The 25,108-nt window shown below is 58.6% G+C and overlaps 1 protein-coding gene across 1 annotated transcript; it reads right to left on the bottom strand.

Annotated features, from left to right (window-relative positions):
* PPM1F (protein phosphatase, Mg2+/Mn2+ dependent 1F) lies at nt 1-23,455 on the bottom strand. Its single transcript, XM_081252022.1, has 8 exons — nt 23,398-23,455; nt 18,397-18,639; nt 13,046-13,167; nt 9,600-9,802; nt 8,871-9,059; nt 6,706-6,849; nt 4,666-4,759; nt 1-3,499 (listed from the first exon to the last, which is right to left on the bottom strand). Exons 2-8 carry the CDS (start codon nt 18,636-18,638, stop codon nt 3,192-3,194), a joined length of 1,302 nt encoding a protein of 433 aa, XP_081108148.1. The 5' UTR covers nt 18,639; nt 23,398-23,455; the 3' UTR covers nt 1-3,191.
* Between the last annotated feature and the right edge of the window lie 1,653 nt (nt 23,456-25,108).

The following is a 25,108-nucleotide window of genomic DNA, read 5'->3' as shown; positions in this document are numbered from 1 at the left end:
AGCGAGGAGGCCAGAGAAGGAGACATGACTCGGGACTCGGGGGTGGGGTTCAGAGCTTGTGGTTTATTGACACGAGCACAGAGGCCCCTGGGACTTGTCCCTTGGATGGGGAAACAGCCACCCTGTCTGGGAACAAGACCTCCTTGCACAGAACACCACTTCCAGGAAGCGCACCAAGATGTGCATGGATAAACCCTCAGCAAGGCTGCAGGTGCACTTGGCAAAGCTGTGGAGCCTTGGGGAAGAGCGCAGGCCTCCAGGGCTGCCCGCTTGGGGCTGCAGCCAGAGTCAAACCCAAGAGCTCATTCTGCAAAGGCCCACTTGCTCTCCATTTGGCTCGGGTCGGGGTCAGGCTCAGGAGCAGCACAGCTGTACCCCCACCCTCTGAATACTGCAGACGTGGTCAGGACACCTGAGTCCACGGTGGAACTCTAGCTGCGGGGGAAGGGGCAACGGGGGCGCCGCATGATGGCCCAAGGAGGACAGGGGTCCCTAGAAGGTGACCCAGGATCCCAGACAGCCTGTGCTTCTCCTGTGAGGCCTGTCCCCCGTCGCCCTTCCCCCTGAAACACACCAGTTCCTAGTCCTAGATGCTGAGGATGGGCTGGGTCAGGGAGGCTGTATTTCCCCCTGGGATTTCGGCACTGGCGCTGGCCCCTCTCCTGGGCCTCCCCCACCCCTGCTGCCTGGGAGCTGCCCCACCTGTGAAAGCAGGGCTCAATAGCTCTGGCTTTTGTTTTCCATATAAGGAAGGCGCTGGCATCAGTAGCTTGATTCTTCCCCAGCCCACTTACTGTTAAGAATAGATACTAATAATACTTAATCACCCCTCCCTGCTGGCAGGGGGAGGGACCCTTAGCCCTGGCAGCATCACCTCAAGAGGCCCCGGTTTGCCCAGCACCTCCAGAATTCCAGTGGCAGCTGCACAGACTCAGTGCAACAGACTCAGTACAGAGGGGACACTGAGGCCCAGGGATGCACAAAGATAATGACTGAGTGACAAAGCTGGGGCTTGAGGAGGCGACCGAGGTTTCCAGACCAGTGTCCCTGGCTAGTGGCCCTCTTGGGACTGTGACCTGAAGAGGAAGTGGGCCAGGACTCGCAGAGGCTGAAGGTGCCCAGTCCAGAGGGGAGGATGGCTCAGTGCCCAGGTGTTGCACGAGTCAGGGCTCCCTCGGGCCCCCACCCCAACCTGAGGGCTGGCTGATCCCTGTCCTGGGAGGGGCCGACGAGGGGGCCTCTGGCTCCCAGAAGGCAGGGCATTCAGGTTAGCCAGAGCAACACCTGCTCACTGGGCCACCAAAGCTGCTCTCTGAATTGTGACCATGCTAAAAATGCTTTCTACCAGGAGCCCCTGAGCACGTGGTCTCAGCGGCTTCATCCCTGCTGGGACGGGGGGAAACGCTGAGCCTGCAGGTGGCGTCCCCCTGCTTCCTGGGGACTGGCCTTAGGAGGGGCTCTCACCGCCCTCCCTTCCCTGGGTGAGGCCGGGGCAGAGGCTCCCTCAGTGCAGCCGGGATCAGGGTGCGCCCTGCACAGCCTGTCCTGGGCCCTCCTACTGCAGGTGGGCTCTGACCACCTCCATGGGACCCCGCAGCCAGGGACCCGGCACCAAGCCCCCTCAGTGACATCCTCTAACGCCTCAGCTAAGCCACCCACTGCCGGCCTCTGCCTGTGGCAGCCTGCCCACCACAGGGAGCCCAGGTCGTCCCACTAGGTACCCCTCTCCCTGGGCCCTGACCTCTGCCTGGAGCCCCTGCCCGGCCCTGCGCTTCCAACCCTATACCCACTCAGTGGGAGCCAGCAGGCAGGTGGGCTTCGGGCAAAGCAAGGCAGCAGAGGCCGCCACCCACAGGCAGAGAAGGACAGACTCCCAGTGGCATCCCCGCTGCCTCCAAACACAGCCGGAGACCCTCAAGCTGCCTCGGCCTTGCAGAGCCCCTTAGGTGTGTTTCCTGTTGAAACCAATTCAACTACCAACACACAAGACCTCTGGAACATTCCAAACAGCAGCAAGGACCCGCCCACTGGCGGAGCTCAGTCCCTCAGCCTGGGGTCCAGTCAGAGACGTGAGAGGCAGGGCCACAGTCACCCTGACTCTGGAGCCCCAAGGCCCAGCCCACGTTCTCATCGGCGCATCACAAAGGCAGAAAGAACTCTTCCGGGAAGAATTCTGGCCAAAATTATAACATTCTAACAAAACAAATCCTGCTTTTGAAAAAACCGAAACGTGCTATCGGAACCCAACACAGGCCCGGCAGTTCCAGCCTTGCCTAAAGCTGTTTAAGGCACTTGAATGGCTTATTTACACCACCTGGAAAAGCGTGTTTCAATCCTGATTTAGGAGAAAAAATCCAGTAATACTGCAAAAGAAGTTTCTCAAAAAAAAAAAAGAAAAGCAATTCTTAAGTTTTCTAAGGAATAAAATAAGTGCTGAGCTCTGCTTAAATTATTATGACACAACGGGTCCTATTGACACTGACAGAACAAGGACAAAACCGGAAATACTGCTTCTGAATTAGACTTTCCCTGGAAAAAAAAAACCACCAACAAGACACACGTGTCTTTGTCTGAGCGTTCCCTCCCTGGTGCACGAGGGGTGAGCAGGAACCAGGGAGGTCACTGGTGGGCACTGCAGATCAGACCCCTGGCACCCCCCCTTCCCCATGAGGCCACCCTCCCCACTTGGGAAGCCACTTGGCTTGGCCAGGACCTGCTGGGCACCAGGACCAGACAGGAACATCGGTCCATACAAGCCCTCCCAGTGATGGGCAGTGAGGGGCAGATGGGAAAACTTTGCTGGACACCCAGGGCACTGGAAAATGTCTGCGGCTCCTGGTTCTGCCCGAAGGTCCCACACACAGAGTCCTGCTACCCTGCGAGCATGCCCAGTGTCTTTGGTTTGGCTGTGGCCGCAGCCTGTAGCCTCTGGTCCCACCCCTGCCCGATGGGGCCCAGAGCCACTTCCTGGGCCCCTTCTCCTCCGTGAGGTCTCCTTCTTGGACTTCATTTGGACATGCCACCATCCCACTGTCACCCCGTCTGCTGTGAGCAGGCAATGCCCCTGGCAGCCACCAGGATGGGGTGACGCAAGCAGGGCCAGAGGCCGTGGGTGGCGTCACCTGCCCACCTCCTGCCGTGTCCTAAGACATCCGCGGGGGAGGATCACGGGGGCAGGGGGCCCGGACCTCCTAGCTTCTCGGCACAGCATCGGTCTCTGGCTCCAGCAGGTCTCGGGGGTCCCGGAGGAAGACCACCATGACCGTGATGTTGTCGTGGGAGCCCCGCTCCCGGGCAGCAGCCACCAGCTCCTCAGCCACGCGCAGCCCGCTGCCCTGCTGCCCGACCAGGTGGCTCCGCACGAGGCCGGCCACCTCCTGGTGGGGGACCACGTCGAAGAAGCCATCGCAGGCCAGCAGCAGGTAGTCCTCGGAGCCCGTCAGCGCCCGCGAGGCCGTGTCTGCCTCCCCAGACACGTAGGGCTTCTGGAAGACGTCCCCTGGGCATGGGAGAGAGTCGTGAAGGCCATGCCGCTGCTGCTGTCCCCTCCCCAGGCCCCGGCCTGCCTGTGGCCACCCCGCCTCCAATACAGGGTGAAAAGTAGCTTCACAGGGTGCCAAGTGCTCCAGAGGAACAGAGCAGGGCGATACGACAGACTTGCCCTGTGTCCCCGCGGGCAGAGTCAGAACCCAGCAGGGCCAAGGGCAGCTCCCTACAAGAGCTGTCTCACTTCACAGGGGACACAGGCCGAGGATGCTGTCCGGATGTGGCCCGGGCCCTCCCCAGCCCCTGCGGCTCCCTGCGCACCCAACGGGCACCTCGGCCGAGTCGGGAGGCTGGCTCTGCCTCCCATGCACCCTCTCCTATCCCCCTATCCCAGGAGAGAACAGGGCACAGCCTCCGCCCGATCCTGCCCTGGGCTTCTCTCCTGCTCAGGCCTCCCCTGAGGGCTTCCCGCTGGTCCTCCTCCCCCGCTGTGGCCCCGACGTTCACTTCTCCCCAGGTCACGAGCCAGATATGTTGCTCCCTGACACGGAGCTGCCCAGTGGTCCTCTCTCCAGTCCCGGTCCCCTTGGAAGGAGCCTGACCCCTCCTGGCCTCCATGTGGGCCACCTCCCGGGGTCCAGCTGTAAGGAAGGCACCATGTGTGTCAAGAAGCACAGAACATTTCAGGACGCTTGGAGGGACCAGGGCCACATCTCAGGGTGTGGTGGGGGAGCAGGAAGGGAGAGATTTCTCAGCCCTGGAAGGAGGTCTGAGCCCCAGACCAAGGCCTGGCAGCCACAAGAGAAGACAGGGTGGGGGAGGGGGTGCCGTTTTTCTCACTTTTTTTTAAGATAGAAAAAAGAATCATCGGCGTGAAAGGTGGGTAGGGGAGGGTGAGCCTCATTTATAGACTGTCCATTAAAAATTACCTTTAGCACATACACTAACTGCCAAGGGTTTCCTCCTAGATCTTTCTGAGAAACTGTTTCAATGAATATTAACTTAAGCTGTAATTATCTGTGCAGGATACAAGTTTCCAAGGTGGCTACACCTGTGCTCTGGATTCACCAGAGCCCTTTTGCAATCTGACTGATGAGCAGGTGAGGCTGCATTCCCAGACCACCCGGTGAGCACATTCCCGGGCCCTGGGGCCCCCTCCCACCCCCCTCACCTCCTTACCGATGGCTCTGGAGACAGCCAGGGTCCCGTTGACCCTCCAGCAGTCCATGTGGGACACAAAGCCACCCAGTGCCTCGATGCGGTCCTTCTCGTCCTGCGGAGACAGCCAGGGTGGGCCGGGTAGGCGGCGTGTGCCGATGGCATGCCCGCGCTGCCCAAGGGGAGACCAGCTGGTTCCAAGGCAGCACTGGGAGCTGTGGCTTTGATCAACGCCCAAGGGAAGCCTTAGTGAGGCAGTGAGAAATGATGAACCACCTAAATTATCCCAAAGATGCAGGAATTGCTAAGTAGGTGACGGTGCCAACGAAGACGGATGGCCAGTCCCCGAGCAGCCTTTTGGGGTCCAGGAAATGCTCACGGCAGCAGAAAGAGCCAGAGCCCCGGGGTCCAGGTGGGGATGCTGTGCCTCCCTCAATGGACCAAGCATGTGTACCTGCGGCCACTCTGCAGGGCTAGATGAAACCTGAACCAGGCCCTGGACGAGCCCTGTGCCCCTGCGTTCTTGTCCTTCTCACCCCACCCCTACCCCCATCCAGGCGCTGTCCGGCTCCACAGAGGACGACGGTGCTCCAGGCGTTAGGAGGACAGCACAGAGGCCTGGTCTAGCCACGAGTCCTAAAAACCGTTTCGGTCCTATAAACTCCCCTGAAGGAGAGGTTTCCCAGACGTGAGCCTGCTGCCTGAAGGGCGGTAACACCAGTGTCTGTGCTGGAGCAAAACCCCATTGCCCCGTGCCCTCCCCTGTGGCTCCCACCTCTGTTACCTCACCTGGTACAAGGCTGGGGCATCCTGGGGCTCGGGGCACCCCTATCTTCACCTCTTGTCTCCTGGGACACCCACCGCCTCGGCTGCCCTCTCACCTCATCCTTCCCACCTGCCCGAAACAGCTTCCCCAAGGCCAAGTCCAGAGCTGGTGGCCGGTGGGTGGGTTCCCAGCGGCTTGGCTCAGCAAGGCTCCCTGCCCACTGCTTCCTCTCACCGGCCCCACCTCCTGCCCATTCGCCCAGGGCTGAGGGGCTGAGTGGCTCAGTGCGCGCCCAGGCAGGTGGCTGTTCCTCCTATGCTCCCTGCCACAGGGCTGCGTTCTCCTGCTTCCCCCCTACCTCTGATGGGACTTGCCCAATCTCCTGCCACACCCTCCCCACTGCAGACCCTGCAGCTCCACGCGTGGCCCCCGGGCCCATATCCCCAGCCCCTCCAGTCTTCACAGGGTGTCCCACCAGCCCCTGCACTCCCAGGGAACATCCCACCCCGAGCTCCCCGGCCCTTAGACCAAAGGCGTCACCACCCCTCTCAGAGGCCCAAGGCCTCTCTGGCTCCCCATCCCAAAGCCTGGCCTCCCTCTTCTCTGTCCCTCCTGACTTGACAGGCAGGTCCTCCCCACAGCTGGCCGGCGACTACAGTGGCATCTTTGTGACCCAGGCCTCAGCTTGCCCTCCGCTGGTCTGATCATTCCAGAAGCCACCAGATTCCTTACAAAGTGCCTCCTGCCCCAGGAGCAGCAGCCGTGAGTGCCTCAGTGGCCGGTCCTGGCTTAACCTGCTCTCTCCTGGACCCCAGGCCTGGCCTGCCGGGCCCACACCTGCCTTGAGATCCGGCTCTGCCTCCTTCCCTCTCATTTCCGCATCTCCCAGCAGCTTGTCCATGCCCTGCAGCTCTCAGCCCCAAGTCTGGTCCCTTCCAGCTCCGACTCAGCGCCACCTCCTCCCTGAAGCCCTCCTCCCCCACAGCCCAGGTGCCTGACCACTCCCCACCTGTCTGCAGGAGAGGACCCTGCCCGTTAACTCCACTTACTGCGCCGCCTGCTGGGCAGAGGGACCAGCTCTCCCCCGCAGCTCTGGGCTCCATGTTGCTGTGACAGGAAGGGCTCACGCAGGATTCCTGGCAGCTAAAGCCCCAAGCTTTAAGGGACCCCCCAGCCACTCGAGTCAGGCAGGAAGCCCAGCCCTGGAGGAGCACCAGGAGTTTCCTGGGAAGATGGTCCAGGGCCCCTTTACATCCTAGTCCCCCTGACCACCTGCCTGCCCGGGGGCCCCTTACCTGCCGCTCAGGTCTGTGTGGCTCCATCAGCTTCACCACCTGCCCCTGCTGCACCAGGACCACCTGGGAGTCCCCGAGCCAGGCCACGTGCAGGGTGTTCCCGGCGATAAGCGCGCACACCCCTGTAGTGCCGCTCTGCAGCCGCTGCAGGGAGAGGACGCACGTGGGTGAGGATGGTGAGGCCACCACAGGCACACGCCCCACGCTGGCCAGACACCAACCCCAGAACAGCGCTCAGTGGGAAACAGGAACAGACTGATGCACGCAGGGAGCAGGCAGCAGGAAAGGGGCATTTACATCAAGTCAGCAGAGCAGACTCTGCCGTTTCACGGTGTCAGAAAGCAGACAGGTGGGTGCCTGGGGAGCTGGGGGGCAGGGGCGGGGATGACCAAAGACAGAAGAAACTTTGGGGGTAATGAATACATCTGTTACCATGGTGATGGGCACATGGGCACAGACACATGCCCAAACCTACCAGACGGTACTCTTTGGACAAGTGGAGTCTCTTACATGTTAATTACCTCTCGGCAAAGGTGCTTTTAATAACACAGCCTAAACTAAACAGCTCTGCTTCAGAGACTCCTTTCTTGACTAGAGCAGCAGCCCTGAGCTCCCGGCTCGCGGGGCTCCCACCTCACAGTCTTAGACCTGGAAGGTTTTCTGTTTAGATTCAAATCCAGCCTTGTTGATTCTGGTGAGGTCTGTGCTCAGAGCATCTGATGACAGTGCCTCCTGCCCCCACCACGTCTCCTCAGCCTTGTCAAAGGGGCCAGGTCTGAGCTCTCTGGGCCTGTTTCTGGATCTCAGAAAGGGACACGATCTTAGGATCCACCCTGCTAGGAGGACCCCTGAGGTTCCAAGGTGAGGTTCAGTGGGCAGTAAGGTCACAGAGGGAGCGGATGCGTCCTTTCTTCTTTCAGAAACAAACGCCTCATGGCGGTAACTGCTGACACCAGCAGCCTAGGGAGACCTGCCCGGGGGGAGGTGTTTGAGGGGTGGGGAGTATCAGGTGGACGTGTTGCTGCTTCCTGTTATTGCCCTTCACCGATGGTGCGTTTTTCACAAATGAAGGTTTGTGGCAACCCTGCCTCGAGCAAGTTTATTGTCACCATTTTTCCAACAGCATTTGCTCACTTCCTGTCTCTGTGCCACATTTTGGTAACTCCTGAGATATTTCAAACTTTTTCATTATTATTATTCTCTGTCATGGTGATCTGTGATCAGTCATCTTTGATGTTCCTACTGCAAAAAGATCACGACTCGAAGGCTCAGATGATGGCTAACATTTTTTAGCAATAAGGTGTTTTTTACGGTACGTGTGTTGTTTTAGATGTAATTCTGCTGCATGCTTATAGATGAGGGTACAGTGTAAACATAGCTTTTATCTGCACTGGGAAACCAAAACATTCATGTGACTCGCTTTATCCCAATATGCACGTTACAGAGGTGCTCTGGAACCAAACCCGCAAGATCTGAGGTCTGCCTGTATCGGTGCTGTGTTTTGTTTTCTGTATTTTACAATGTTTAGACAAATCAAGGGCCTTCTGAATCCTGAAGAAAGTACCCCTCCCAGGGCTAATTCCTAAAGAGAGCAAATGTCTCCCCAGGGAGCGTGCCTTTTCTGCACAAGCCAGGTGGTCTGAGCCCATATCCTCAGCCAGGGTCCCTTGCCAGGCCAACATCTCCCTGGTCTGGATGGCTGGGGACCACCCCGTAGCCCAGAGCCTGTCAGGCTTATTCAAACTATCTGGTCCTCAGCTTGTGACGTGCCTGCCTACGGAGATCACATTGAAGCCTTGGGGCCACGCTTTCCTCTCTCTCTGCCTCCTGGCTGACCCTGGTGCTCCCCGTGTGGCCCTGCGTGGGGTGGCGTCTCCTCTTGGGAACCATAAGGCAGATGCCTCTGCATCTGTCATCCCACTGTACCTGATTAGGAGGAAATCCTGGGTGCATTTTAAGACAAGCTGCCCTTCCCCGTGAGGCCCTCACACCCTCTGCTGGAGTGGGGGCTGCCTCACACTGCTTCTATTCAAGCCCCCTTCCAGGCACAAGTGAAAGGACACAACTGCCAGCAGGGCTGAGCAAGGGCCTTCTTCCAGCACCAGCCACTTCGGCTTCCTTCCCTCTGCGATGCCTGGCCCCTCTGGCCCCACCGCGGTTCTCACCTCTCGCCTGGCTTTCCAAAGGAACATCTCATCGGTGCAGCGGAAGGCTGCTTGCAGGGCCCCCGCGGGGTCAGTGGGCAGCTCTGGTCGGTGGGCAGCGACAGCGTGCACGTGCACAGATGCGTACCTCGCAGCATCCACCCCTCCATGCCCATCGAACACGGCAAAGTAGGCACGGTCCACAGAGTCCTGGGGGGAGAGTGTGGTGGGGGTCACAGTCCTGCCAGCCCTGGGCCTGACTGAGGCCGCAAGCTGGCCAGAGACTCTGGTCTGGGGGTGGAGATGGGCACTTCTGGGACAGGGTGTGGCAGGACAGCACGGTTTCCACCACTGGACAGGCTACGTCGGGGGGTCTGGGAGAGGATGACCCTCGGGAGCCTCAACTTCTGCTCTGGGCCCAGCTGGGGGGAGCATGGGATGGGGGGAGCATGGGATGAGGGGAGAGGCGCCAGGTGGCTCCCCGTGGGTGGGGAGAGCAGGCTCAGCAAGCAGGGGTCCAGGTGCATGTGGTGCTGGGGCCTCCCGTTCCTTAGGCCCTCAGCCGGGAAAGCCAGGGGCTGGGGGCTGCCCAGGCCCAGGAGCGCTGGGACCTGGCCCCCTGACGGCAGCCGTGGTCATCCCTCCTGTCTCGGCTCCAGCCGGCAGCCCCGCTCGGCACCCAGGGTCCTCCCCCGACCTTGCAACCTCCCACTTCCCGCCCGGCCCTCCCCACCCAGGCAGAGCACTCACCGATAGGCCAAAGAGCAGGTTGAAGGCAGGGAGGCACACGTGCCGGTCCTCCATCCTGCGGCGGGCGTTGCGGATGGCGTGCACGGAGACCAGCCACTGCCGCTGCGGGACCCTGGCAGCCACGGGCATCTGCTTCTGCCACTGGCTGCACACTTCCCAGAGCCGGTCAAAGAGGCTCCGTGCCAGGCCCGCAGCGTCCAGCACTAAGGGGCAGGACAGGGGGCTGTTAGGGAAGCGCCACCGCAGGCCCTCGGGGGCTCCCCACTCTCCATCCGCTTCCCGTGGCCCCTGTAGCCCGTTGCCGCCCAGGGCCTCCTGAGCACAGCAGCCTAAGAAACCGTGCGGACAGCCCGTGTCATCAGCATGAGAAGTGTCTGGTTTGGCAACACACACAAGGAGCACCTCCCCACCTCAACATGGCGAGGCCACACCCCTCACGGGAGCCCACCCCAAGGAAAGAGCCGGATATGCAAAGATAATTTAAGAACAAGTACAGAATCATTTATAATTGTGCATTAATTAGAAATAATATACACCCAACAACAGAGTAAATTATGGTCTGTTCTCCCAGCGACGAATTAAGCTGCTATCTTTCACAACTAAACACGTAACTGCCATTCGGTCCAGCAATTGCACCCTGGGGCTCGAATCCCAGAGAAATGGAGATTAGTTCACATGAGACATGCGCCCAGTGGTCCCAGAAGTGTTATCTGCAACAGCCAAAAGCTGGAATCAGCGCAGACATCCTTTAACAGGTGAACGATAAACTCCCAAACATCGCACCCCAAACGGTGCTCACAGGAAGGAAGGAAAGAGCTGCTGACACACACAGACCTGGGCGAATCTCAGGGAACCACACTCAGTGAAAAGAGCCAATCCCATGTGATTCCATTTATACGCATACTTGAAACAACAAGATTATAGAGATGGGAGGCTGTCAGGGGTTAGGGTGGGGAGGGGGTATTACGGTAGCCATAAAGGTAACATGACATCCTTGTGGGATGAGATTACATCATGATCCTAGTCGTGATATTTCACTAGTTTTCGAGATGTTACCATTGGGGACAACAGGATAAAGATGCAGGGGGTCCCTCACTGTTATTTCTCACAACTGCACGCAAGGCTATGGTTACCTGAGTTTAATTTTTAAAAGTTAAAGAGTGAAACAGAAATAGACTTTGCAAGCATATGAGATGCTCATGTCACGACATTAAAAAATTTGATATTAAGAAAAAATGTGAAAAAAAGAGAGAAAATTACACATATGGTTTGAGCATGAGAACGTGAAAAGCCTTCGACCCGCCTGGACCCAGAAGATAAGAGGCGAGAAAGGCATAAACCCCATAAGGTCAGCAGTGGGCATCCGCCGGGCTGGGTCCGCGGCTGAGGCTTTTCCTTAAGGACACTTTTTTGTGCTTTTCCCATATTCCACTATAACCAGGAGCTGGTTTTAAAATTCATCCATAAATGCTTTGCTACTTCTCCCTTCGAGAATGGGGCCTAATCCCCTCCCCTTGAGGACAGGAAGGAGGACCACAGACTCCCGAGGCCGCTCAAGGAAACTGCTTGCTGGGGCAGGGCGGGGCGGCTGGAAGCTCCACCTGCCCGGCCACACAGAGGTCTCAGTCACACCTCTGCCCTCAGGAGTTGATTCTTTTTTTAAAAAATTAATTAATTTTTATCTGTGTTGGGTCTTAGTTGTGGCATGCGGGATCTTCTGTTGCGGTGCGCAGGCTTCTCTCTAGTTGTGGTGCATGGGCTCCAGGGCGTGTGGGCTCTGTAGTTTGCGGCACGCGGGCTCTCTCACTGAGGCGCATGAGCTCAGTAGTTGTGGCGCATGGGTTTAGTTGCCCCGCGGCATGTGGGATCTTAGTTCCCTGACCAGGGATCGAACCTGCGTCCCCTACATTGGAAGGCAGATTCTTTACCACTGGACCACCAGGGAAGTCCCAGGGCAGTGATTATTATAACACCCGAGTGATGCCAGTTTTGCAAGAATGGCTTCGATAGACAGACTGATTTGACTGTGTTCTACTCCCATGACAGGGGTGAGCTGTTGAGGGCAGCAGGCCCAGGCCTGCTTGGAGGGCAGGGCCGGCCGAGATGTCCTTCCCCTTCCCCAGCCCGCAGGGCCCCCAGGCCTGGCTCTAGGGTGTCAGCTGCGCAGTTCCTTCTCGCCAGCAGGTGGCGCTGACTTCCCACTGGACGTGGGCGGGGCTGGCAGGGCGCCCCTTTGTGGGCAGCAGGCTCTGCAGAGGACAAAGGCAGTCTTGTCACCCGCACAGCCTCAGGGCAGGAATTCGGAGCTGGGCTGGGCTGGGCTGGGCTGGAACGCAGCCGGGGCGGGGAGCCAGAGAACAGGGTGGGGGGCGAGGCCACGTGTGTCCCCCCCTCCTGGCTCTGCCCTCCATGTGGCATTAATGCCGAGTTTAAAGGGACGTAACTGGATAGTAATTATGTGAGTGGTGGAGGTGTCAGGTAACCATCTGCAATGCATAAATGGACCGAATCGACACATTGTGCACTTAAATTACAGTTACAAGTCAATTATGTCTCAATTAAAAAACAAACAATAATAAAGCAACACAGTCCAATAAGAAATGGCAAAGGAGGGGAAATCTGCTGAGGCTCCAACTGCCCCCGCCCACCCCCACCCCAGGGCTGGACCCCAGGACCCACCCTGCTTCTCTGCATCCCAACTGGCCCACAGTCCCGCATCTTCTCCAGCAGGTGTGGAGGAACTGAGACCCTGCTCAGGCGGGGCTCACCCAACACTCTACCAGGGCCTGGCCCACAGGCCCTCGCTCTCTGCAGTTCTGGTCCAACGTGAACCGACTTTTGGGTGGAATACAGTTGGAAGGAACTACTAGGAAAGGGACAGAAAGGCCTGCAAAACAAGGGCCCTGCCTGATCCGAGGCTCATTCCCATCCTGGGCTCCTCTGGCCGCTGACTGCTGTCCCAGGAACAGGACACAGGCCTCTGTGGCGCCTCCCCAGGCTCTCAGGGACCCTCGAGTCTCCACCTGACAAGGGTCCCAACCTGGATCAGCTGAGACACGGCCCGAGCTCTGGGTTTTCTACCACTGGACCCCGGGACCGGCTCCCGCATCACCACCCACTTGTCACCCGTTGAAGTGGAAGAGCGTGTGGGTGAGGCCCGATGGCAACTCGGGCTCCTCGTGTGTGACCCGGGACAGGGCTGTTTGTCTCCCGGGCTGCGGCACTCACCCCGCTGGCTCCAAGCCGGGGAGGTCTCTCCCCGCGTCTGGGGTCTGCCACCCTGTCGTGAGCACATGAGCCCAGCGCTGCCCACAACCTCCCTGTCCGCCAGCAAAATGGGAAAGGAAAGGGGGGCCAGGTGAGCCCTGATGCGCCCCTGCAGCCTGGCCCCCATCTGGCTGGAGAGTGTTGCCCAATAAGCCCAGGGCCCCAAGAGGGAGACTCACGGGTCACAGGGGCCTCCTCCTCCTCCTGCTCCAGCAACTTCCTGAACTCAGAAAGGTCCGTCTGCAGCAGCTGGGAAACTGCCTCGTGGGCCAGGCAGGCAGCAAGTGGTGGCGGAGCGCTCCTGGGGGAACGAACCCGGAGTGAGGGGCTGGCTCCTCAGCAGAAGCCAGCACCCCAGAGCCTGCCCCACACTCCAGGCAGAGACCCCCAGCCCCTTTCTGCTCCCGGAGGCCCTTCCAGAGGTAGCGGTGACCACTCACACTCCACGTGCACCCACAACAGGCAGGTCGGCCTCTGGTCCTCGTGCAGCTGGACGGCCATCCACGCAGTACCATTTACGGGGCCCTCACTGGGGCTGGTGGGGAGGGGGAGTCACAGACGTGCGAGCTGCCTCTCTGCTGGCCTCAGTGGCCAGGCCAAACTGCCCGACGTCCAGCCTTATACCAGCTTCTGGTCCCCAATACCAGCTGGGGACCCTTGGGGGTTGGGGAGTCCTATAAGTTGAACTGTGTCTCCCAAAATGTGTATGTTACAGTTCTAACCCCCAGTGCTTCAGAATGTGACCTTACTTGGAAACGGGGTCGCTGCAGATACAATGAGTTAAAATGAGGTCCCACTGGAGTAGGCTGGGCCCCTAATGCAGTAATGCTGGTGTCCTTATCGAAAGGGGAACTTCAGACAGAGACCCACAGGAAGATGCCCTGTGAAGGTCAAGACTGGTGAGCTGAGCCTATAGCCGAGGACCGCCAGCAACCGCCAGAGGGACCAGCCCAGCCGACATCCTGCTCTGGGACCTCCAGCCTCCAGAATCCTGAGACAATAGGGTTCTGTTGTTTAAGCTGCCCAGCCCGTGGTGCTCTGTCACGTACGCCCCAGGAAAGGAATCCAGGGAGCGTGGGACCCATGAGCAGTGTCTGGAAGATCAGGCTGTGTGCAGCCCAGGGCGTCCCTGGGCAAGGCAGGCTGTTGGGACAGCTGGTGAAGGGGAACCTGGGGAGGCAGCATGACCTTGGTGTGGCTCGAAGAGAGACATGATATGATACAATTGGGCTTTTTAATTTTAATTTTATTTTTTTATTTAATTTTTTTGCACTTTGATTATTGTGCTTTGCTTTATTGCACTTTGCATACACTGCATTTTTTTAACATCTTTATTGGAGTATAATTGCTTTACAGTGGTGCGTCAGCTTCTGCTTTATAACAAAGTGAATCAGCTATACATATACATATATCCCCATCTCTTCCCTCTTGCGTCTCCCTCCCTCTCACCCTCCCTATCCCACCCCTCTAGGTGGTCACAAAGCACCGAGCTGATCTCCCTGTGCTATGCAGCTGCTTCCCACTAGCTATCTATTTTACGTTTGGTAGTGTATGTATGTCCATGCCACTCTCTCACTTTGTCCCAGCTTACCCTTCCCCCTCCCCGTGGCCTCAAGTCCATTCTCTAGTAGTTCTGCATCTTTATTCCCGTCTTGCAATTGGGCTTTTTTAGACCTCCTGGCCTCATCTTGGAGGGTGGGCCTGGCAGTGGATGGGAGGGGACAGAGCAGGCATTGGGCAGGGGACCGGGTGGGTCCGCAGTGAGTCTCAGGTTCCACTGAGGTCAAGAGGCCTGTGGCCAGTGGGCACGTGGTCTGGGTGGACGAAAGGGGTGGGGCAGAGAGCGCCGGAGCAGCTGGAGAAGTGGGGTGACCCCAGGGGTGCCACCTGGGGCCGAGTCTGGGAAGCAAGACCTCTCTGGCTGCTACCAAGGTCAGACAGCCTGCGCAGAGCAGAGCTGAGGGTCAGTGCAGGCAGGAGCGGGAAAGCAAACAAGGGGGATGGGAAGCCTCCAGTACGGGACAAGAGGGACACTAGGCAGCTCCGGGAGGTCAGGGGGTGGAGAGACCGAGGCCAGTGGGAAGCACTATAGGAAATTCTTTCCACAGGCTCCAGGGCCTGCCCGCCTAGCCCCCAGCCTCGGGGGCCCACTCCAGCCACAAAGACCCCTAGCTCCCCAAGTATAAGGGGTGGCTCCATCCCCCAGCTGTCTCTGCAGCCTCTAGGACTCATCCTGCATCCTGACCTGTCCCGGAAGGCTGGGCCAGGTGGGTGGGCACATCCCTCTGGGCGTCCCGGTGTGTGTCTACAGATGGCCTTAGGGATCTACTGGGATGAATCTGTCATTTTTTAAAATGAGATAGTGACTCAGGGGAGCAGCCTCTGGACCTGCCTTTAAAAAACAAACAGCCATGGACTTCCCTGGTGGCACAGTGGTTAAGAATCCACCTGCCAATGCAGGGGACACAGGTTCAAGCCCTGGCCCGGGAAGATCCCACATGCTGCAGAGCAACTAAGCCCGTGCGCCACAACTACTGAGCCTGTGCTCTAGAGCCTGTGAACCACAACTACTGAGCCCACGTGCCACAACTACTGAAGCCCACATGCCTAGAGCCCGTGCTCCGCAACAAGAGAAGCAACCACAATGAGAAGCCCCAGCACCACAACGAAGAGTAGCCCCTGCTTGCCGGAACTAGACAAAGCCCGCGCGCAGCAACAAAGACCCAAAACAGCCAAAAATAAAAATAAGTTAGGCTTCCCTGGTGGCGCAGTGGTTGAGAGTCCGCCTGCCGATGCAGGGGACGCGCGGGTTTGTGCCCCAGTCCGGGAGGATCCCACATGCCGCGGAGCGGCTGGGCCCGTGGGCCGTGGGCGCTGAGCCTGTGCATCCGGGGCCTGTGCTCCACAGCGGGAGAGGCCACAGCAGTGAGAGGCCCGCGTACCGCAAAAAAAAAAAAAAAGTTAATTAATTAAGAAAAAAAAAAGAAAAACAACCAGCCAAAGCATGAGAAGTGCGTTCCTCTGCCGTGTGGGGATTTCCTGCCAGCCTCTGGGCTTTCCTTTTTCAGGGCGGGGAGAAGTACACCTCTGCTCCCGGCGCTGGGGGCAGCGAGGCGGCTTCCAGCCACGGGGAGCGGACAATGCCTGGATGTGGGCCCCAGCCTGGCTTCCTGGCCATCCTCCCATCTCATCCAGGGGTCCTGCCCGGCGCCCTGAGGCCCCTAAAGATAACAACGATGCCTCGGAGACCGGGACCAGCTACCCAAGAAATAAGAACTGCTCTTATCTGGCCACCTCAGGGTTTCCAAGGAGCCTCCAGTCTAGAAGCAGAAATGAAAACGCACATTAGTGGCTACAGTGTCAGGGACGCACCACTTAGGGACCTGAGAGGTAACCACTGACCACAAGGGGAGGACTGGAGGTAAATCACCACAGTCCCGACCTCGTGATCTGACTCCTGGACAGTCTCACGCAGGATTCCATTTACAACCCAAAAAACCCCGCGGACCAACACACTCGGGCCTGGATAGCCAAGAGCCTGCACACGAGCTGCTGGGACATGCAGGTAGGGGCCCTGACCGCCAGACGTATGTAGACGTGTGACACGTGTGACATCTGTGTCTACACAGTAAAGAAATACTAGGGAAGGACAAAAATAAATCCATTAAAATGGCTGGAAAATATGAGACTTTAAAATACCACGTTTTAACATCCTTCAAGGTTGGGAATTCCCTGGCTAGTTAAGACCGCGCTTGCACTGCCGAGGGCCCAGGTTCGATTCCTGGTCAGGGAACTAAGATCCGCAAGCTGTGTGGCGGAACCAAAAGAAAAAAAAAAATCCTTCAAGGTGGATTCATGGGGGGTCTATAGGGGCCATGGGAGCCCACCTGCACCACCCCTGCCAGCCTCAGGGTCTGGGGCTGTGAACCCTGGCCTCTTGCCGATCACCGATAGTCTCAGGCCTGCTATGTCATCTGCTAATTAACGGGAGCTCATTCACCCCCTGTGCTCAGGGCCTGGCACTCTCCCCACGCCCGCAGCCTCGCCCGCTGCTCGGCCTTGAGGGGCCCTGCTCCACCTTGAGAGTTTCCCCCTACTTGAGGGGGAAACTTGAGGCACCCGCCCTCCCCCATAACTAAACTCACCCCCCAAGGCCCTGCCCACAAGAAGGTCCTCTCTCCCTCCTCATGCCTGGCAGGGGCACCAGCCCTGCCCAGTGGCTGCTGGGGATTCAGGGCCCCTCAACGTTCTTTCTGCCCCCCAAGTGCCACTGTGGTGCCTGGTGGGCGCCAGGCCCTCCCTCCTCTGCGCTCCCAGCCCCTTGTCTCTCCCACATCCAGCACCCAGACCGCCAATGTGGCCTCGTCAGGCCCCAGGCCCGCTCGGCTCCACTGATCTGCTTTACGGCACCTGCCTCTGAAATATTTTCCCAAAGCAAAACAAAGCAGCCCGCATCGCCCTCTGCACACACCACACCGAGGAACAGGTCACCGGCATTTCCCCCGAGCTCCATGGACGCGGCCCTGGAGCGGGCCCGCAGCCTTTACGTTCCTATTGCTGACTGTTACGGGGCCTCGGATCCCACCAAGTAGGTGCCCCGGGGGTGCGAGAGGGTGGGGCCTACCTGCCATGAAGAAAGAGCACTCGGGGACACGGAACACCACCGCAGAGGCCGGGGCATGTCCCAGCACAAGGGGTAACCCAGTGACTAGGGCTGGTGGGTGCGGCCCCTGGGGAGGGATGAGGTTCACAGGGGACGAATGACCCACCAGCCCTCACCCATGAGCCTCCCTTGTGGCTGCTGGTGGCGCACAGCTCCCCCGACACCTGCCAAGCTGGTCGTGTCCCTCTCTGAACATTGTCTTCACGGCCTGTGAAACGGGGACAGTGCCACCACCTCTCAGGTCTCGGTGGCCAGGGGACCGCCAGGCCTCAGGCCAGTCTCTTAGCTTCTGCCTCCCTGACTGCAAGACAGGATAGAAATGGGACCTACTGCTAGCACCCAACAGGGGTTGAACTGTGTCCCCCGGAAAGGTCCCCTAAAGTCCTAACCCAATGGCTCAGGACGTGACCTAGTTTGGGATTAGGGTCTTGGCAGGTATAAGATGAGGTCACACAGGAGCAGGGCCCCTAATCCAACAGGACTGGTGTCCTTACAAGAAGATGAGACACAGACAGACAAGGAGGATGCCTGGTGACAACAACAGCCAGCCTGGGGTGATGTGTCTACAGGCCAGGGCACACTCAGGACCAGGCGACACCAGAAGCTAAGAGGAAGGCCTGGAGCGGCCCTGACTTCCGGCCCCCAGGACAATGAGACGGGGCACTTCTATTGCTCTAAGCTGCGTGGTCTGTGGCGCTTGGTGGTGGCAGCCCTGGGAAACCCACGGGGCTGGCAGGGGAGTTCTGCGCAGACCGTAGACAACAGGAGCGGAAGGCAGGGGGTGAAGGCAGCCAGGGTCAGGGTCGTGCCCTGTGCTCCCCTCCCGCTTCCATGCTGGGCCCCTGTCCCGGCACCCACACCGCTCACCTGCTGCTCAGGAAGCCCGTGGCCAGCTCAGCCAGCTCGCCTTCCACCTCCTCCTGGCTCAGCATCGTCCCTGGGACCTTCCATGGCAAAGGGCTCTCCGGGCCCAGCGGGGCTGGGAAGTCGCGGAGGAGCACATCCAGGAAGCTGGGGTTCTCCTCTGCCTTCTGGCTGTTCTGCTGTGGGGTTCCCGAGGCCATGCCCAGAGCATCCTGGGGGGCTGCTGCCGGGTCGCTGGTCTTCATTCTGGGGAGAGACGTGAGGGTTGGCAAGAATACAGTCGACCGGCTCCCTACAGCGCTGAGTGCCTCACTTTCTTTGCTTCCTCTTGAAGCATCGAGGGGCAGGCGCCGCACCAAGCCCGGGGCTCCAGGCAGAAAGGCGGGGCTACCGGGCCTCACACACAGTTCCGGGGCCCACGTGGGAGGGACAACCCTGAGAGGGGACCTGGGGGAGCCCAGAGAAGTGGCTTCAGGAGACAGAGCCCGGGGCAGAGGGATGTCCTGAAGGAGAAGGAAGGCATGTTCCTGGCAGAGGACGGCCGGTGTGGCCAGAGGCAGGCAGGAGAGGGACCCAGGGCCAGGCCATGCAGGCAGGTGGACACGGCCAGAACAGGGGTTCCACCTGACCCCGGACCCGGGCAGCAGGGAGGTGAGGAGGTGATGCCACTGGGCCTGGGAGCCTGGAAGTCATGCCCAGAGGAGGGCAGGGCTACCTGACGGCACGGTGGCAGGGACATCGTACAGAGGGCGTGTGGGCAGGAGGGAAGCAGAGGGTTAACCCAGGAGAGTCAGGGCCTCTGGGACATGGTCAAGCCTTATAAGTCCTCTCAGGGGGAGTCCCAGGTCTCCTGAGATTAAAAGGTTTGTCCACCTCCACAAACACCCCGACCGTCCTGGGCTTCAAATGGGCTGGAGGATGGGGGATACAGGGGGCTCACTGCCCACTGAGGATCAGAGCTCCTAAGTCAGCACAAGTCTCCTGGAAGAACAGAGATGGGACACAGCAGACAAGCAGGCATGGGGGCGAGGGGGAAGGGGAAGCAAGGTGTGTCATCAGTGGAGGGTCTGGAGGGCAAAGGGTGAAGTTTAAAGGGAGGTGAATTAAGAAACAGGGAATTCCCTGGAAGTCCAGTGGTTAGGAGTCGGCGCTTTCACTGCTGGGGCCTGGGTTCGACCCCTGGTCGGGGAACTAAGATCCCACAAGCCACGTGGCACGGCCAAAGAAAGAAAGAAACACAAAACCTCTCTCATCTACCAGCAAGGAGAACTGGAAGTTAATTTCTTGAAGTAGACACACATGAATAACACAGAAACTGGGGCGCTTGTGATGGAAGGTTCTGGGGACAGGCTCCCACTCATGGCCATCCCTCCTGTCTGCTCACGAGTGACACAACACAGCTCCAGGGTGCAAAAAACAAACAGGGAAACAAATGAAGGACGTAAGATAAAGAACAATCAGGTGAGAGCAAGCTAGACACTGCGTTATAAACACAAGGGTCCGAGACTGTGAGATGGGGGGCCAGGCCGGGCGCCGTGGGGGTGGTAAGGGCAGGGAGGAGGTAGCCAGGCCGGCCTGAGCCAACGATAAACAACAGGAAGGTGGAAGGTGGCGTGAACTTCCCAGGAAGCTCGGACACCCTTGGGCAGGGAAAGAGGCCAAGCTGCCTCTTCTGCCTGTGAAATGCTCTGGCCTGTCGCATAGAGGAGAGAAATGTGAGTGATGCAGAGTTGCCCCAGGCAACACTGGCCCCAGCTCCCCTGCAATTCTGAGTCCAAACAAATACAAGGCCCTGAAATCGCTGGTGGCCCAAAGCATGCTCATCAGATATGTGATTAGGGTCAAATGGTGCTCACTGACCTCCCAGGGCGCATGGGAGGGCCCACAGCCGAAAGCAAAGCACCGAATTCAGGCCCTTCACCTTCAAACTCGCTGATGGTGGTGGGGTTTTTTTGGGATGCAGGGGCCTCCTTCTTGCCTCCCAGCCTTGGGATGCTGTTCCCTGGGCCTGTACCCCAGTCCCCCGAGTCTGTTTCTCTGGGGGTTGGGAGCCCCTCCCCTCTGCAGCACCAAGGCCTGGTCTCCGCTGTGCTCCTGTGCCCACCGCCCCATGCCCAGGCATGACTGCACCTGAGGGTTGCGGGCTGCTACTCTCATGGCCTGGCCCAGCCCCGCCTTTGCTGACAGGTGGGCATCACCAGGACCTACCAGGCTTGTCTTCGCATAGCCTGGCAGAGCAAAGGGCCAGGAAATGAGCTGGGACATGGCTTCCTTCTCTGGGGCCAGCTGGGGTAAGGGACAAGAGTAACTTCCTTCCTTGCTATCTTCTTCTCAACCAGTTCCTGGATCTGTGACCTACCCCAGCTGATATGCGCCCGGGGCCCAAAATGACAGCAGGAGGGAGAAATTCCTGCCCAAAGGGGCCTAGAGGCAGCCCTGGGAGGGTCAGGAGGGGCAAGGGCAGGACCATAGCCCTGAGCTCTCCCAGGACCAACTGAGGAGCCGGTCAAGAAGGATGGAGGCCAGCAGGCAGGCAGTGGGATGGGGGGATGCGGTGGGGCTGGGCCTGGTGTGGGGGTCCTGACCAGGGAGCTGCTGAGAGGCTGGGGTGGGGGTGGGGGGGAGACTGCTGCATGAGGACCTGGGGGGGGCGTGAGAGGGACACTGGGCCGCCAGCCCCCACTGCCACCTGCTCCACCGGTCTGGCCAAATGTGGCCCGAGGCCAGGTCCTCCAGCTCCTGGAATGACGCCCCTCTGCACTGCTCATCAGCAGGAATAACAGTGCTGCGGCTAATACCCGCCAGGGGACTGCAGGGCCGCCACCCTCTGAGCGCACTTCCCCTGCCATCTCTTCTTACACCGCCCCCCCCAATACCCCGTGTTATTACCCTCACCTTTCAGGCGAGGCGTCAGTGAAAGGGCCAAGTTACCCAGCCAGGGTCCCAGTCAGGCCAAGGTGGGACTGCAGAGCCCGGCTGCTAACTGGATGGAACCCCGCCCACCCCTCATGGGCCGCGGACCCTGGGGCTGGCCACTCCCAGGCCCCTCTTTCATTTCTGCGCCCATCGCCCAGGTGCAGCCCTGAGAGCTCCGGCCCTGCCTCTGCTGAAATCCCCACACCTGGGGCACAGCCGTCTTCACGGCTCTATAGCACTTCTGCTCGCATCTGACTTGTAAAAGCCCATTTTTCTTTTTTTTTCCGTTTAGAATATTTATTATCCTCCAGTTTAACCGTTTTGACTTCAAAGCTCAACCAATGTGTGTTTGTACAACTGTGTTTTTCTCGGCGGTATGGACAAGATACTTGTCAAGTCCTGTTTGATTTCAGAACAGGAGTGAAGAGAGAAACAGCAATCTTTAGGAAGGGAAACTGCATCACTGTTACAAAAGTATCTATTCACAGTTAAACATTTTTCTGCAAGTATAGAGCCTTATTCCTTCGTTCATAAACAAACCCTGGGAAGAGTATGACAGAAACCCTTCCAGATACTTTCCCACATATGTATTTTTTTCTTTTTAAAACACTTATGGTAAACTATATATAACATACAATTTATCATTCTACCCGTTTAAGTGTACAGTTCTGCTGCATTAAGCACGTTCACATTGTCGTGCAAATGCCACTTTTTACAGGCTTGACTTCTCACAAGATTATAAGCTGTACTCCCACACCCGGTCTCTCGGCTGTACCACGGCCCTCCGTGCAAGGCCCTTTGTGCACGGCTGCTGGCATGTGTGGGCAGAGGGAAGGTGTCGGCCTCCTCCCAACACCCCCCTTCGGATGGTGTGGGCTGGGAGGTGCAGCCTGAGGCCTGGCCCCTTGAAAGAGGAAGCAAAGACACTCTACTAAATGTGGTGGGCAGCAAACAGGTCCTAAGGGCAGGGCTGGCTTCAGGCCATATCACAAAGGAATTCTAGGAATGAACGTGTGGAGGTTTGCAGAGTGGTCTGCATCCTGTTTACCTCTCACAACTATGCTGAGTACACGCTGTTGGACTCAGTCAGGTTGCAATGAAGAAACAGACTCCGGGAAGGTCAGCAACCTGAGGCCACACAGGCAGGAAATGGCAAAGCCGGAATCAGGTGGGGTCTTCCCACGCCTTTGTCATTTCCAGCTCAGTTGCAGGAGGAAGAGTGAACTGTGACAATAGGCCGGATATGGCACAAAAGCCAGCAGTGAGCCTCATGTTCTATCTCCCATGGCGGGAGCACAGCTAACCCACAGAACTCGCGCCAGGGAATGTCATTAGGATGTGTCACTCAGGACGTGTCACCCAAGACATGTGTCCAGCTGAGCGGAAGGCTGCGGGGAGGAGTCCATCACCATTGACTAGGCCCCACTATGTTAAGCCCTACACTAAAATCCCTACAATCAGCTGCCATATCTCCCTGTTGCACAGAGAGGCTAAGGGGCTTGCCTGAAGTCACACAGCTGCACTGCTGGAGCCATGGCCTCCCTACCAGAGGTTCAATCTCATACGCGTCTCGCTAAAGCTGCTTAGCCCAAGCACTGGCTTTAACTAAAACACCTTAAATACGCTTGGGGGAGGGCCAGGTTGGGGCAGGCCAGGGGTGGAGGCGCTGGGGCAGAGCTGCAGTCCGACAAAGGTGCGGGGGCTTCTGGGGTAGGGGTCTGCGCAGGGGCCCGGCCAGATGCTCCCGTGGGGGCGGAGGGGAAGGAGGAACCCCAAGCATTGGGGGCACGTCAATCCTCAGCACCGCATCCTGCTTCACGGCCCTCGGCCCCCTGGCTCGGCCACACCCCCGCGGGCCCAACCCCCACCGCTGCACCCTGGGCGCGCAGCCCCCAGGCCTGCCCCGGGCTCCCCGGGTCCCGGCTGCCGCCCCCGCTCTTCAGCCCCCACTCGGCTCCCAGCCCCTCGCGGCTCCCCATCTCGGCCTCCCCAGCTCCCCAACCCGCCCCTGCACCCCTGGCGCCGCCGCCGGAGCCTCCCCGGGCGCCGTCAGCGCCCCGCGGCACCCCGGGTCCCCACGGTGCTCACCTGCCACTCGGCCGCCCGGCGCCCTCCAGCCGCTGCAGCCGACCCCGCCCACTTCCCGTCCGGCCGCCACGGGTGCCGCGCAGGCGCAGTCGGGCCCAGGCGGGCGGGGCCGGCCTCTGCTGCCCCCTGGCGGCCCGCTGCGCGCGCCGGCGGCCCCACCCGCAGGGCAAGCGCACCTGCGGCCTGTATCCCGGCCATTGCAGCAGGTCTCTCTACCTGTGGTGGCTGTGTAGATGGGGCGGTGCCCAGAAGTTAGGCAACTTGCGCAGTCAACAGACGGTTAGCAGCAGAACAGGGATGCGAGCCCACACTGCCCAGGGCCCACGACACTTTTAGGGACGGTTAGCTTCCAATGGCCACAAACTCACACACATTTAATATCTACAGGTCTGGAGATCAGAAGCCCGTAAGGTCTCAATGGGATAGTTCAAGAGTCATCAGGGTGCCTTCCTTTCTGGGGGCTCTAGGGGAGAACGTTCTCCCTCCTTTTTCAGCTTCTAACTGCCCTACCCCTTGGCTCATGGCCCCTCCCACCTTCAAAGCCAGGACCGAAAAGACCCTTGTGATGACCTTGGGCCACCCAGATGACCCCAGGATAATCTGTTTTAAAGTCAGATGAGCAACCTTAATCCCACCTGCAGCCCCGATTCCCCTCCACCACGTCATCTAACAGCACAGTTCCAGGGACAAGGACCTGGACATCTTTGGGGGTCATTTTTCTGCCACCTTAGAAGCCCAGGGGAAAAAAAATTTTTTTCGGCTGCACCACGTGGCTTGTGAGATCTTAGTTCCCCAATGAGGGATCAAACCCATGCCCCCTGCAGTGGAGACACAGAGTCCTAACCACTGGACCGCTAGGGAATTCCCAGAAAATGTTTTAATGCCAGAAAAGATAAATGAACTTTTAGGTCAAAGAAAATGTCTTAGTATATAATATTAATATATTCATCTTTATATCAATGCAGTTGTAAAGCATAATTTAAACTTTTTATGGAGGAAGAGCTCTCAGAAGCCCCACTGGGGCCCTGCCCACCTGACCTCCAGGCCCACACATGGCTTTTGTCCATCCCAGGAACTAAGGTTTACTAACAGGAGGGTCTGGAGAACAAGCAGTTGGCAGATTTGAAAGGACACTGTCTGGGGAAGGGGTGGGTGTGGAAGGCAGGGGGTGCCTGGGCAGAGGAAGCAGGGTGGAGCGGGTGCTGCTCATCCCATTCTCCTCCTCACACCTTCCTAGATCCTGTAACCTGTCCATCACCATGGTGACCCCACTAAGGCCCGTGGCTACTTCTTAGGACCTGTGACCTTGAACATGTTCCTTAGCTGCCCTGTGCCCAGTTTCTTTAACAGAAAAACAGGGACAATAGCAACCAACCTATCTCCTAGGGCTGTTGTGTGACCCTGCCTCAGTGTTTCTCCGTGTGCCCAGGACCACTTGCATCAGAATGAGTAAAGGGTGAAGTCTGAGAACCACAGTGTGGGTGAGGCAGTTGTGAGACAGGACTCCATATTGCAAAGCCCATGAACGCTGACATACCCATGGGCTTCCTCAGCGGGGCCCACACTAGACTCCTCAGAGCACTGATTCTATTCAAGGCTGGTGCTGGGAGATGACAGGGAAGCGAGACACCGCCGCTTGGCCAAGAGCTTGCCTCCTACTGGTGGGTGCTGGGCCAAGGACATGCTGGTGCCCTGTGGCTTCTGTCAATCC

This window comes from Mesoplodon bidens (assembly GCF_964165515.1).
Source record: "Mesoplodon bidens genome assembly, chromosome: 13".
NCBI lineage: Eukaryota > Metazoa > Chordata > Mammalia > Artiodactyla > Ziphiidae > Mesoplodon > Mesoplodon bidens.
This window is presented reverse-complemented; position numbering and strand designations above follow the sequence as displayed.

Excerpts from the sequence above, each read along its gene's own strand:
- PPM1F (XM_081252022.1), bottom strand. The coding sequence starts at position 18,638 with ATGAAGACCAGCGACCCGGCAGCAGCCCCCCAGGATGCTCTGGGCATG. Across the intron at positions 9,060-9,599 it reads ACCTGCTCTTTGGCCTATCG|GACTCTGTGGACCGTGCCTA; the intron begins GTGAGTGCTCTG and ends CTCTCCCCCCAG. Across the intron at positions 3,500-4,665 it reads GGCTGTCTCCAGAGCCATCG|GGGACGTCTTCCAGAAGCCC; the intron begins GTAAGGAGGTGA and ends TCCCATGCCCAG.